We start from the raw sequence: 14,344 nt of genomic DNA on the forward strand, positions 1-14,344 counted from the left end.
AGATGACTTGGTGGGCTATTTATTCTCCTCTCCCTCCACGTGCATAAAATTTCCATTGCCATAAACACGTGTTAGGCATGAGTGGAGAGGAGGAAAGGGGAAGAGGCTTTTTAGTATTTCACTTTGTAGTTACTTTTGCACATAGCCAGGCACAGTAAATACCCCGTAGTTACAGACTTCCAAATTTAACCATGGATGGGGAAACTCCCTTCACTGAGCAATTAGTTGCTTGTTTTTTATAGCAGCATTTGGACGTTTGAACCATTCGTGGTGGTTGTTGCTTTACCAGAGATTAGAGGCTTTTAAAAGTCTGAGTCTCCTAAAGTGGTCTAGAGCTGCTTTGTTTTGTGAAATGCTCTCCACGTGCAGAAGGCAAATATATATTCTATAGGAAATCAGCCAGAATGCAGAACATGAGTGGAGAAAATGTCTATGATGACTTTATAGCCTCTGATGCTACAGGTGAGAGGCTGCTGCATTGGCCACCCTGTCCACTAGCAGACTTCAGCACTGAATTGGTTTCTGCCCAGCAGCGCTGGGGGCTGTTGAGCAGATGTGGTGGGTGTGAGCTGAGGAACTGCTGTCTCAGTGGTTGGGGAGGCTGGTGAATGGGAGGAAGGTGTTTTTTGTAGTGATACATTCCACTGTTTCAAAATCACTTGCGCCTTGTTGGAGGGTTGAACTTGTCTGCTCTGTGGTGTGGTGCATGGGACAGGTGAGCTCCCATGCCCTCTGAAGGAGGGATTCATTCTGCGGGATGTGGTTGTGTATGTAGATCTACTGGATCACGTGGTGAATGGTCTCCTGCAGCTATTGCCTGGGCCTGAGGTGTGGCTGAAGTTGTGCTGTGTGCTCCCTCTCCTTTTTGCTCAAGACAGCATCAGGAAATGGGAACAGCAGTGCCCCAAAGAGCTGATTGCATATGAAGAGCAATCCAGGCCTTGCTGAAGTTACCTCCTGCTTAGCAGAGCTTAGATTTGTTATAATGTAATGTGAGGTGAATGTAAGCTTGGGTGAGAACCACCTGGAAGACGTGCAGCATCTGGAGAAAGTTAGCAGGGTAACGCAGCCAAGTAGTGTGGGAAAATATGAAATTTGAGGAATGTTTTAAGTATGAATTATGTTTTTAGACAAAAAAAAAAGGACAAAAAACTCGTGGCATGTGTTTTAATGAAAAGTGGGTCGGTAAGATGGAAGACGTGTTGTGTGGGATTTCAGTGGCTGGAGAACAGGAGATGGAGACAGAGTACAGCTCTGAGGAGGTGGCTCAAGACTGGCCATGGATGTCATCTACCAGTTCAGGCAGCTTCCTCTGCCGCCCATGAAAAAGTGTGTGCCTGTCATTTGTTGGTCTTCCTGAACCATTTCAAAATTGCAGTCTCTCTGAAGCCAGGCAAACCACAGGGATGCACAGCAGTGTCCCGCTCAGTGGCTTTGCAGGCCACTTTCAAGTGTCCCCTATTCCTGGTGCAAAGGACTGGGTTTTTTTTCTTGGCTGCATGTGGGCGTCTTGCTGCATGGGAGAGCACCAGGGAGCCAGTTACCCCATGCTGATTGTTGAGGGGAACCGTAACAAACCAGAAACTATATGAGCTAAATTGGAAACATACTTTCATAAACTCTGTTAAATGTGAGCGTATGAACTTAAAGGGCATCAGTTGCTGGGCTTCTAATGGAGCAGCTGGTATGAAGCAAGCTAGTAACTGGATTGCTGCTTTAGGTGATTGACTTAGGTGCTCAGCACCCACTCACAAACGCTGTTTTTCCCTTTCCATGCCTTGGAAGTTCTCCTGTATGTGCTGAATGCGAAGAACAGGATACTTTGCTGGTTGAGGTGTTTGGCCCTGATCCAGAAAAACACTCAAACTTATGTTTAAACCTAGATCAAGGAGATGTTCTTTTGAATTTAAAGGTGGGCAAATTCTATAATACTATAAGGATTATTTATTTATTTATTTTTAATTCTTGTCTGAAGTTGCAGGAGGCTTGGGCTCAGTGAAGCAACTGGCTCTTGATCTTTTGGGGAAGACTGACGAACCAGTTGACCTCTTGAAGTTCTTCTCAGCCATGTTTCCTATGGTAGATAACGAGGGTATTGAAGTTGTGCAAAGATGATTGAATGTTTGGAAGGGATATTAAACCTCCGCACGTCAGCTCCCACTTCTGGAGATCAAAATGACATCTTCTGTGTGGGAAAGAGGCAAATTATCTCCCAGATGCAGGGTTCCTCCATCTTGCTGTCATGTGTTTCTGGTTGCCCACTGATAGAGACAAGATGCTGAACTAGATGGACCAACATTCTGATTTAGTCTGGCACTTCCTGTGGTCCCCTGAGTCCTGTTGACCTCGGTGAGAATTAAGCACATGTTTAAGTGCTTCCCTAGAAAGGCAGGCTTTTCTGCACCAGTCCCTCTGCTCAGCTGCTTGAAGCTCTGCAGTGAAGCAAGCAGGTTTCTGTTAAGTGGTTGGATCAGCCCTACCACATCCTTTTTTGTGTTTTAACAGGAAAATCCTAATTTATAGCATGCACTCCCATTTTAAAAATAAATGGAAGCTGTCCTAAAGTCAAGCTGTGCTCCATCTTACAGTTACGCCATTGGGTAGGAGGTTTCCATTAGTGCCTGCGGAGGGGACACATGCGCAAATGGCTGGGAGAGCACAGCAGACAACCCCCCTTGAGCTCTATGGCCAGCTTTGCCTCTAAACCTGTGTGGCAAGAGTACCGAGAAGAATACATCGTGTGCCTTGTGGCCCTTTGAAGTGGCTGGGTTCAGTACTGACAGGATGGTTCCCTGATCTCCACTGCTATAAAGAGGACCAGGAAGTATGCCTGTGATGTGGGACTCTTACATTTCAAGCCTTGATCAGATTGACAGATTTTTTTCTTTTTTTTTTTTTCTTTTTTTTTTTTCCCCCCCCTCCAGGGGTTAATCAACAAAGCTAGTTGAAAGCAAGGAAATGCTCTGCCCCCTTTTTATGGGTAAATGAAGTGGGATGGTAACAGCTGTGTTTGGGTACCATTGCCGATCCACTACTCTGGGATGATCAGATGGGTGGGAAGTTTACAGGCTGCCTGTCTCTTCCTGTGCAGAGGGTTTGGCAATAGCTGGCTTTTGTCTTGCATCCAGTCCACGCTCAAGAGTCCCGAGTACATACGTCAGTGCACAATTACCTCTAGCAGACTCCAGCGTGTGTCCCCAAAATGCACTTGTTAGCAGGGCCTTTACCTGGCAAAGCAACTAGCTTGAAAATTTCATTTCTTTCTTCTGAGGCAAGTGTGCTCCAGATGAGGCTTTGATCTGGGAAGCTCAGCTGAGCCTGACCTGGTCTGAGCGAGGATCCCAGAGACCAGCTGGCTGTGATTTGCAAGTCAGATGGCTGCTGCTGTATGGGAATAGCTTTCTTGATCTAGAGCTTAGTTCTACCTTTAAAGAGTGACTTGTTTTGTGTAAATTTAGCTTTTCTAGGAAATGGTTATATGCCTGAACTCAACCCAGTAAAAAAAAAAAAAATTGATAGATAATTAAATAGATATTATTTTGTGATATTAAATTGTGCTGGGTGGGTTTAAACTGAACGTTAAGAAGCATTTCTTTACTGAGAGGGTGGTCAAACACTGGAACAGGCTTCCTAGAGAGGTGGTCGATGCCCCAAGCCTGTGGGTGTTTAAGAGGCATTTGGACAGTGCCCTTAACAACACGCTTCAACATTTGGTCAGCCCTGAATTGGTCAGGCAGCTGGACTGTACAATTGTTGTAGGTCCCTTCCAACTGTGAAACAGTATATTCTATTCTAAAAATTCAGTTGAATTTTGGGGCAATTCAGATTTGGACGCAGCAGTTCCTGGGTTCCTACTTTCCAGAACTATAAAATATTATCTACCCTTGGGAAAATGAGCCCTTTAAAGAAAGCTGAGAGTGGCATATGTTAAACAACTAACGGTCCTTGAAAAATTAGGCTGTTCCTTTTTATCCAATACAGGAAGCAAAATTGCTACTAATGGTGATACAGAAGTGTAGCATGAGAATACTGAAGGTGGATAAATGCTGTTCACTGAGCAAGGCACTGCTTCACTTCAGCTCAGCAAACGAGGTGCTCATCAGTTGGTTGCACATAGTCATGTTTTCTGGAGTTACTGCCCAAAAAGCTGTGAGTTCTAACAGCTCATTACCCTTGAACTTCTGGTCTGTTTACAGCTTGTGAATTAATGCGTTAGTAACATGTCTCAACATGGGAGAGGAAGATGGGAAGAGGCAGTTATTTCTAGATGAAGAATGTAATTTTGAGCTGAAGGGGCCTTTGCAATTAACTTCTTTGCCCATCTGAGATGCTGTCTTCATTCTGGACCATGGTCCCCCAACTTCTAAACCAGGGATGTAACTGTGGCCTTTAAAAGCATTTTATCATAGAAGCAGAGAATGGTTTGGGTTGGAAGGGACCTAAAAGATCATTTAGCTCCAACCCCCATGCCATGGGCAAGGACCCGTTCCACTAGCCCAGGTTGCTCCAAGCCCCATCCAGCCTGGCCCTGAATACTGCCAGGGATGGGGCATCCACAGCTGCTCTGGGCAGCCTGTGCCAGTGTCTCAGCACCCTCACAGTGAAGAACTTCTTCCTAATATCTCACCTAAATCTACCCTCTTTCAGTTTAAAACTGTTACCCCTTGTGCTGTCATTACAGTCCCTTGTAAAAGGTCCCTCCAGCTTTCTTGTCGGTCCTTTTAGGTACTGGAAGGCTACTATAAGATCACCCCAGAGCCTTCTCTTCTGCTGGCTGAACAACCCCGACTCTTTCAGCCTGTCTTCATAGGAGAGGTGCTCTAGCCCTGTGATCATCTTTGTGGCCTCCTCTGGACTTGCTCCAACAGGTCCACATCCATCTTACATTGGGGACTCACTCCACAGCTGAACGCCACACCAAAACCAGTAGTAACTGTTCATGATAATGTTAATGTTTTGTTGCGCCTTTTTGTTTTTTCCCTACTCCCTGCATAGGGACCCTCCAGAGGGATCGAATTTTTAAGAATCTTACTCGGAAACGCCAGCGGGCAATGCGAAGGCGAGTGCACCAGGTGAATGGACACAAATTCATGGCTACCTACCTGCGACAGCCAACGTACTGCTCACACTGCAGGGAGTTCATCTGGTAAGAACGGTTTAAATGTGGTGGTGTGGAGCTTCCCATCCCTTCACATTCTGGGGACTGACATGCTGCCCCTGATACTGAATCAGTCCCCCAGCACTTTGCCAGATTCCTCTTGGCCATCAGGTTTAGCAGGGTACACACTTCTGCTGCAAACTGGAGTCTACTGCAGAGAAGCCAGAGCTGATGTGTATCTTGGATGCAGGAAACAAAGTGGGATGGTGTGGGGATGAGGCAGTGTTTCTCGCTTGTAAGAGTAGATGTTGTTTCACAGGAGGGAAAAGTATCCTAGGCAAGCTGAAGAAAGGCCCCAGATATTAACTTGTGTGGAGGTTTGAGATTACACTGAGAAAACCCACTTGCTTGAAAGACTAGAGAAACTGCCTGAGAACAGAACAGGCAGCAGAGGTGTGAGGTGATACCTGTGGGGGAGTAGGCAGAGCAGGGAGAAAAACTGAGATATGTCTCAAAAGAGCTTGGAGTGGGAGAGATAATAACAGGGTGTGGGCTGCTGGGATCAGTCTAATAAGTGTGGTGTGTGTTGTAATAAAGTGAGGCATTTCAGAAACTAGAGTGAGGGGGGAATGTAGGGAGTAACGTGCACGCTGACAGCCTATTCTGTAAGCTATGGCCCTTGTAGTACTTTCTTATGCTCTCACACCCTGGCTAAATTGCCCTGGGGATCTGGTCATTTGGGATCCTCTTGCATTTTGGCACTCTGTTCTGTAAATGATCTGCAAGAAGACTGACTTTCTGATGTTAAATTATGTTCGGTTTTTTTTTTTTTTTTTAAACAGGGGCGTGTTTGGGAAGCAGGGATACCAGTGCCAAGGTAAGATGCCCTGCTCCTGCTTGCTATGTGTGTAGGATGTGCTGTTTCAGGAGTGCTTTCTTCTGCTGCTGGGACATCCTGTGGTTACAAGCTTCTCTGAAGTCACCACTCCTCATCCTCTCCAGCCAGCCAAAACTGTGCATTTGGGCAGCTGTAAGGCTGATGGCTTGCCTGCATGCAGGAGCAACCACCTACATTCACGCAAATAATTAGGGTCCGGTTGATGTGTTTCATCCTGTGCAGATCCACTGAGTTGCTGGATACATGCAGCACCCAGCTAGGCTTGAGTCATCCAGGGTCCCTTCAGGACAGCGTTCAGCTGGTATTGGGAGACAAAGAACAGAATAGCCACCCTCTTCCTTTCCCTCCCTACAAAGTTCAACAGAGTGAAATTAGGGATGTGACTTCAAAGGGCAGCCCTGTGAGCTGGCACAGTGCTTTTGTCTGAATGCATGTTTTGGCTGAATGGCTGTATAGCTGTATGTGGTGCTTGTTTGCACTTAATTATTGTTCTGCCTTTCCCTTTTTCTGTGGTGAGATGGCAGAATTACTTGCTTCATGGGTGCGTGGTCATTCAGGTATAGCCTTCTAACGCAGCCTGTTTCTTGTGCAACGTCAAAGGGCACTGGTGTCCTCCTGTGAAAGGAAGCTGTGTGTAAACAAAATGGATATCCTGCATAAAATTTCTGGGTGAAAGTGAATGTTACTGATAGCCTTTCACGAATACAAGCTTAAGTCAGCAACAAACAGAATAATGTGGGATCCTGCAACATATCTGCAACTTGCAGTTTCCATTACAAAAATCTCCTTACACAGTGGTGTCTACAGTGCACGTGGGGTTACGAAGTGGAGGAATCCAAGCTTGTTCCAGCCAAGCCAGCTTCAGACTTGGAGAGAGCCCAACTGTGCTTTAGGGCTGATTAGCCCTCTTGATGAGGATTGGCTAATTAGCTTAGACACAGAACCATTCTGCTGCAGTTATCTACCTTCCCAGACCCAAGCACTGCACTGAGCCTCAGTGATAAACTAACCTGGGCAGGTTACTTGGATATCCAGTGTAAGAAGCACTATGTCACTGATGTGTAGGGATGACTTTGGGTATCTCAGACCTGTGTTCTCTAATACTGCTTATGTACGTTGTGTGACATCCTCTCCACTGGATAATTATTTCAACAGCATTTTTTTTCCAGTTCATTTGGGAATACGCTTCTGTGTGCATTGCCCATATTTTATATAGGCAGCTGTTTTCTAGGCTGTATGAATGATCTAGTGCAGATTTTCTGATGGAAAGGGTTGGAGATGCATCTCCAGACCTGTTATGAGATTTTGGAAATTAAGCCACTGATTATTTTTCACATCTTTACTGTGTCCTGATGATACAGCTGAGCCTTAAAGAATCCAGCTGGTGGGCTATGTGTTCTGAGTCTTTCAAGAGCTCTTTTCAGCATACCTCTTTTATTTCCTAGTATGCACCTGTGTTGTACACAAGCGCTGCCATCATCTAATTGTTACAGCTTGCACGTGCCAAAACAATACTAAGAAGACTGATCTCAAGGTAAAGTCATGTTGTTTATTTTGGGTCATCATAATCTGTGAATCTTCAGGGTGTCTGGGTTGCTGGGGGTTGTCCTACAAGAGAATTTACTCTGGGTTATCTTTATTTGTGGATTTAAAAGTGGGAAAGTGTGTCAGGGACATGCGTAAAGGCCATTCTTCTGTCAGCGCCAGCAACTGGTTGGACTAGCACATAGCTGAGGAAGGCAGGGTGTCTTCATTGAAAGGCATCAAGAAATAGCAAGACCACTGTTCCTTGGTAATTTTCTTGCATGATTAACTGTATTGTCATCAAAATTTGGTACCCTGTTCTTAATGTGGATCTCTCTGGCCTTAAAATCCAACCACTGGTCTTTGTTGTGCTGCTTTTTTTTTTTTTTTTTTTTCTTTCCTGGTAACTTAAAGTGCCCATTTAGTCATTGCTCCACACCTTTACTCTATGAAATTATTTATGTTGTAATAAACCCCCCTTGCATAACTTGTGTTTCTGAAGGTTTTCTTTCTTGCTAGTTTTGGCTGTATTTGATGGGAGTAACATCTCTACCTAAAACTGCCCTGTGTATTGCATGTCTCATTTCTGTGAACTGGAAATTGTTTAGTAACTGTTCAAGAAAAAATCAGTTGAAATGTTTTTAATTGGGAGGTAGCTCTGTATTGTGTGCCACATAGAAACCTTCTTTCCAGTGCAGATAAGCAATTGCCTTTGTTATTTCTTGCCTCCGAAATGCAGAGCTAGATTTCTTAAAAGGACCCCTTGCCAAACCAGATGAAAATAAGTTAAAATGCCTAAGGGTAAAATGCAAGTTAAATAGCGAGTCTCCTCACCCCTCTTCTTAGGATTATTGAGGGTTTATAACACATTTAAGCCACCTTTTAAAGAAGACAAGGCTGAGGAGGCACCGCTCACTTTAAACTCGCTGTTTCAGTCGCACACCTGACTTTCTTTGTGAGGCTGTGGGTTCCCCCTCAGTCTTTCAGGATCTGCCTATTGAGAAACAGAGTAAAAAGGAATGAGGAGGCTAAATGGGGTTGGTTTCTTCAGCTGATGTAATGTTTTCTAAGGTGTCTTTGAGATCTGAATGATTCACAATTGGAAAAGAACAAGGTGAAAAAGGGCATGAGAACAAGTGATAAAGCGAAATATGGGCCTGTGATGAAAGTCTATTAATAACAAGGAGGGTGAGAAGAGGAATGAGAATTTTAGGAGGAGCTGGAAAAACTAGTCTGTGTTAAATTTAATAAAATCAACAGTTTGACCTAAAGTTACATGTTGGCACATAGTATGCAATTTAATAATTTGAAAACTGGTTAGATACAAAATGCTGTAGCTAACATAATTTATATGTGGCACTCCGGTGTGATAGGTTTGTGATGAGGTAATCCACACTTCTAACTTAGTTTTTTAAGAATTCAAAATTGGCTAGGCAGCCCTTTTTAAAATCTGCTTTGTCAGGTAGTCCAGCCTGCCCAGCAAGGAAACCAGGGCAGGCTTGCAGCAGGTGAGGTTGGCCATTCAATGTTCACTTGCAGTAAACCTCAGTGAGGTGATGGCTTGGGACATTGCATGAGTTGGTATTATTTTCATAGTCTTGCACTTAAATGCCTGTGTGTAAATGAACATCAACTTGTATATGTATTTGAATTGTAAATCTGTGCTTTTCTTTTTTTTTTTTTTTTTTTTTTTAGCCTCAAGTGACTGAACAGAGGTTTAGCATCAACATTCCTCATAAGTTCAGCATCCACACCTACAAAGTCCCGACTTTCTGTGACCACTGCGGTTCCTTGCTCTGGGGAATCATGCGACAGGGCTTACAGTGTAAAAGTGAGCAGCTTCTTACTGTAGCCTTTTCACAAAATACATATATTTTTAGACTGTTGATGCACTGTGTGTGGGCTTCATTTGTGCAACCATCAAGAGAAACCTGATCAATGAATATTCATCTTTGCAAGAGTTAAAACAACACTGATCTACTACTTAATTTTTGGCTTCCAGAAGGACTCTGCATTCTTAGCACAGCTTTGCTTAACTTGCATTGTTGAAAATATTCTTGGGTATCACTGTTTCCTGCATTCCTTTTTCCCTTTACCTGAAGTTTTTTCCTCAGCTGATAAGGCAATGAAAAGGCATCCGGGGGGGAAAAAGGTCATTGCTTTAGGTTGACCACACTGTCACGCTGTTAATTGATGACAGAGCGTGTCCTGATGTTATGCTTTTATTTCAGTGATCCAGACTGTAAAGCCATAGCAGTCTCCATTTGCCTTCGTCTCCCACAAGAGGGGGTGTGTGTGTCCACGAGTGAGAGCAGGAAAGATTTTAGTTTCCCACTGAACAATATGTCTTTAAAATTATATACCTGCAAATGCAGGGGAAGTTTGTCGCAAATCACATTATAAATACTGATTTTATCTGCAGGCATAGCTGCAGTGGTATCTGTATACCTGAGAAACGTGCTTAGGAATAGCTGTAGGCAATGCAACATCCTACTTGGAAAGTTTGGGGTGTATTCCTGATTTTCAGGAGTTTGTTCTCTTACAGAAGTTCTAATTTTGTTTCTGCTAAGGTCAGTGACAAAAACCCCTTTAGTTTAAAGGCACTAAAGAATAGATCTGGCTGGGTATGTTTCCTGACGCAGAATTACTGTGTTATTTCTCACCAGTAAATCCCTCCTAGTTATTTTGATTGTTCCTTTGCTTTTACTTCCCATCCCTACCATCACCACCGTCAGTCTGTAAAATGAACGTCCACATCCGATGCCAAGCAAACGTTGCACCGAACTGTGGGGTGAACTCAGCAGAGCTTGCTAAAACCTTGGCATGCATGGGTCTGCAACCAGGAAGCATTTCCCCAAATTCGGTGAGTCTTTTTATTTTCCTTTTTTTTTTTTCTCTCCTCTGTTTAAAACATTTACGACTGAGTCTTTACATGGGTGCAGGAGAAGTCAGAGACTTCAGTTTTGACAGATGGTTTTGGGTGGTGGGCTGCATGAGTAGGTTGTTATGGTCTGCAGCTTGTGGCAAAGACTTGATCTGGAAAATAAATGTCTTGGGTGCAACTTTACCCTGGTGGAGGCTTTATAGGTTGCTTTGTTATACGATTATGTTTCACAGTGCTGTGACTCCACTTTTTTATCTGTTTGGCATGAATGAGAGGAGAATAAGACCGCTAACTAATTAGTGATCAATATAATTCATGCCATGCCTTCTTTTACCTTTACTGCAAGCGCAAATGCTCTGTCTGCATATGTGGCTTGTGATAGAGCAAAAGAAGAGCTCAGCGAGAGACCTAGGTTCTCTTCCCAGGTTTGTTACTGTTTTTCTGAGTGATTTTGGGGGAAACAGTTTCACTCTTCCATGCAGTTTCCCAGGCTAAAATTTGTGGTCCCTGTCAACACAACATCATCTCTGGTCTTTGCTGTCTGATAGTGTCCCAGTGAGATTGTTGGCAAGGTTGGGACATATCTGTACAATTTCTGCTTGTCAGTGCTTAAGGCATCCTAAAAGGCCAACTGTTGTATATCTGAACCTATTCAGAGAGTTTAAAACACACTGTGAGAACTTGAATGAAAATGCCCATGTTTACTAATGGAAATCAGAGCTGTTATGTGATAAGCAGTCAGTTTTCATCATGTTTCCTTTGTGAACAGTTTTGAAAAGTGAGTTTGCTTGAGACCACAATAACGTGTAATAAAATGTTGGTCTATTTATTTTTGTTTGACCAAAAAGAAAATACTAAACCCAAAACATAATTGTTAGATGTGGTAAATCTTGTCATACAGTTAGCCAGCTACATTGGTCAACCACATCATGCTGTATCAGCGTAGCATGCTCATGAGGCTGTGCTGCCCCTTTTGATTTCGGCTGGTTTGCAGCAGACTGTCTTATCTTCACTCTTCATGCTGTAGCAGTTCAGGGGGACAGTATCCTGGGAGTTACAGGGAAACAGAAGTCCCACACTCTCATCTTAGTTCTGTAAAAATCAGCCCTTTTTAGCATTTGTTGTTTGCATGATCTGCACATCAAAAAGAGATGAAACCAGGAAAATAAAAATGTGTGCTTGTGGTTTAACAATCTTTTCTTGTTATTGCTGAGCTAAAGGCTCTAGGTAAGCGGTCAGACTGTGCTTAAATCTGGGAGTTTTGCTGGGTGCTGTCCTGAATGCTCTCGGTTCTTTCCCCATGGCCAGGGTTGCCATTTCAGTGGCATTGAGACGAGTCTTCCGTGCAGGAGGAATTTTGCTTTACACCAAAGTAGTCACAAGGTGGAGCTCCAGAAGTCTGCGTGACTTTGATAGGGCTAATACACTTCAATAAAGTACTCGTGGTTTATATGCGTACTCATACCTGGAGAGCTGTGAACTGATGGCACTGGAGGTTGACTTGATCTTCGTATACTGCAAAAATAGGACCTCTAGAAATATGTGATAATACTGGTACAATTCCTGAAAATGCAGACACCTCACTGCTGGCATGGAAATGAACAGCCTTCCATCGAACTTACAGCAGTGAAGGAAGCCAGCAGCCCAGCTGGGAAAGTAAAATATTTTGAAGTTTGGGTCCCAATGAACTAGGCTTTGAGTAAGAGCCTTAAAATCAGATAAAAACCTAAGGGATTCAGATGAAATCTGCTCGGGTTCTAGATCTCACCAGGACTTCACATACTGCAGATATTATGCAGTTCACCTGGCTCCGATGTTAGCTAGGAGGCTGGATTTCCATGCTCATTGACTTACTCTTCTGGGGAGTGAGGATGGAGAGAGTTACCTTCTTGGATCTGCTGGGCAGTGGGTTTACAACTTAAAACGCCCAGGTCAGGAACCAGTGTTGACATCTCAGCACAGCTCTGCGTGGTGCCAGGGTTGGCTGGTCACATGTAGCTGCTCTGTGGGGTGGTGGTACCAACATGCTTTCTGTTCCAGTGGCCAAGCAGTGCATCTGAACAGGTCCTAAGTGCCCAGCTTGGTAGACTGGCTACCTGTGAGCACTTTTGAGGCAGAGGTACAATTTCTATGCAGATGGATACTTACTTTCTTTCTTCCACAGAAACTGGTTTCAAGATCTACTTTGAGACATCAGGGAAAAGGCAGTCTGAAAGCTGGCAACAACATTAGTGAAAGTTCAGCGAGCAAGCTTGGGATCAAAGACTTAATCTTCCTGCGTGTACTGGGAAAGGGCAGTTTTGGAAAGGTGAGAGTTACTCCTGGGTCTTTTGGGGAAAGTAATGTTCCTTATTTAAGAAGCTCCAACATAGATGAAGTTATTTTATAATGTGGCACACAGGCTGTCCAGTAGAGTATGCTTTGTGCAACATAGTTGGTGACAGAGAGAAGGGAGAAAAGGGAAGAGAAAGAAGACTGGCAGTGAAGTGAAGAATTGGATATCACATAAAAGAAAAAAGTTAGTAACCAATGGAACAGCTGCATGCTAGGGCCTGTACCAGAAATTGCAAGTGTGTGCGTTAGCACTCATTTGGGCAGTGTTTCTTGGGGCATATAAAGACTTTTCCTTTAAAGGAAACAAGGCAGCGGTTTCAAATGCAGTGAGATGGTGGTTTCGGTTCTCTGCTTTGCCACAAAGTCAAATGTGAAATGGTGCATTTGGGTTTGATAACTAAGAAGGGAACTGGAATGGATGGCACTGCTCAGGGTGTTGGCCCTGGCACAGTGGATGAGCTTAGACCAGCTAGCCCCGTGCCAGACATTGGAGCAACATGTGTGGGTACTTCTGTCCAGAGAAGCTGCTGCAGACAGTAGCGTGTGTCATCGATTGTACATACTAACAGGCTGACTCAGTTGCATCCACAAGCCTGGTCATGAGATAACTGACCTTTCTAGTGCGAGAAGGTATGGGAGGCTCGTGTTGCTCTTAAATACTGAGGGTTCTTGCGATTCACCCTCCCCTTTGGTTTAGGTGATGCTTGCCAAGATGAAAGAGAGTGGGCAGCTCTATGCAGTGAAGGTGTTGAAGAAGGACGTCATTCTCCAAGATGATGATGTTGAATGCACCATGACCGAGAAACGCATCCTTTCTTTAGCAAGGAACCACCCATTCCTCACCAAGCTCTACTGTTGCTTCCAGACTCCTGTAAGTATAGCCCAGGCAGTGGATAGCCTTCTTCCTAACATTGGCTGGCTCGTTTAGGACAGAGGCACTCTCCTGTGTATTTGGTCCCTGGCCTGTCATAAATGTCCACCTTAGACCCAGGAGAAACCTCTCTGCTGAAGAGTGAACAGAGCACTCTCCTATATTCCACCTCTAACATCTGGGCATTTGGGAAACAAAATCCTGACTTGTTCTGAGCTCCCTAATGAAACGGTAATAACAGGGAAGTCTTTGTGTCTTCCCTAGAAACATCTCTGTGCCATTGAATATTTCCAAATGCATATGCGCACATGTCTACAGACCTGCAGTGTCCTCCTGTTGCTGTGGGACCTCAGGCTCTGCTGTCTTGCTACCTGAATTTTAACAGGACTGTATTTGTATTGAATTATCTGCAAACCCAATGAATTGTACTTGGCAGCAGGGGTAGCCTGCTGTTGCTATTGGCCTTTGTGTACTGCTCAGAACTGAATGAAAAATCTTTCTGGGGTTACTGGAAAGGATCTTACTGACATGGGTGGACACTGAATCAGATCTGTATATGGTTGCTATTTCTTCTTGCGTAGGTAAGGCAAATGATACCATTGCTGTCATTTGTGGTACGTGTAACTCAGTGGAGGACTGCACATGCGCTGACTGTCCAGCTTAGAGCCTCATTCGGTGTGTGCGTGTGGGTGGGAGCTTGTTGCTGGTGTGGGTGGTGGAGGGAGGGAGTGGCAG

At 44.2% G+C, this 14,344-nt stretch overlaps 1 protein-coding gene across 1 annotated transcript in view; it reads left to right on the forward strand.

Moving 5' to 3' along the window:
- PRKCH (protein kinase C eta) overlaps positions 1-14,344 on the forward strand; it is a 125,740-nt gene that overhangs the window by 52,498 nt on the left and 58,898 nt on the right. Inside the window, exons 3-9 of the mRNA XM_080394894.1 lie at positions 4,996-5,146; positions 5,941-5,975; positions 7,442-7,530; positions 9,216-9,351; positions 10,256-10,383; positions 12,569-12,712; positions 13,436-13,609. Of these exons, the coding sequence (XP_080251020.1) occupies positions 4,996-5,146; positions 5,941-5,975; positions 7,442-7,530; positions 9,216-9,351; positions 10,256-10,383; positions 12,569-12,712; positions 13,436-13,609 (857 nt within the window). The remainder of the gene's footprint in view (positions 1-4,995; positions 5,147-5,940; positions 5,976-7,441; positions 7,531-9,215; positions 9,352-10,255; positions 10,384-12,568; positions 12,713-13,435; positions 13,610-14,344) is intronic.

This window comes from Falco punctatus, assembly GCF_963210335.1.
Source record: "Falco punctatus genome assembly, chromosome: 7".
NCBI lineage: Eukaryota > Metazoa > Chordata > Aves > Falconiformes > Falconidae > Falco > Falco punctatus.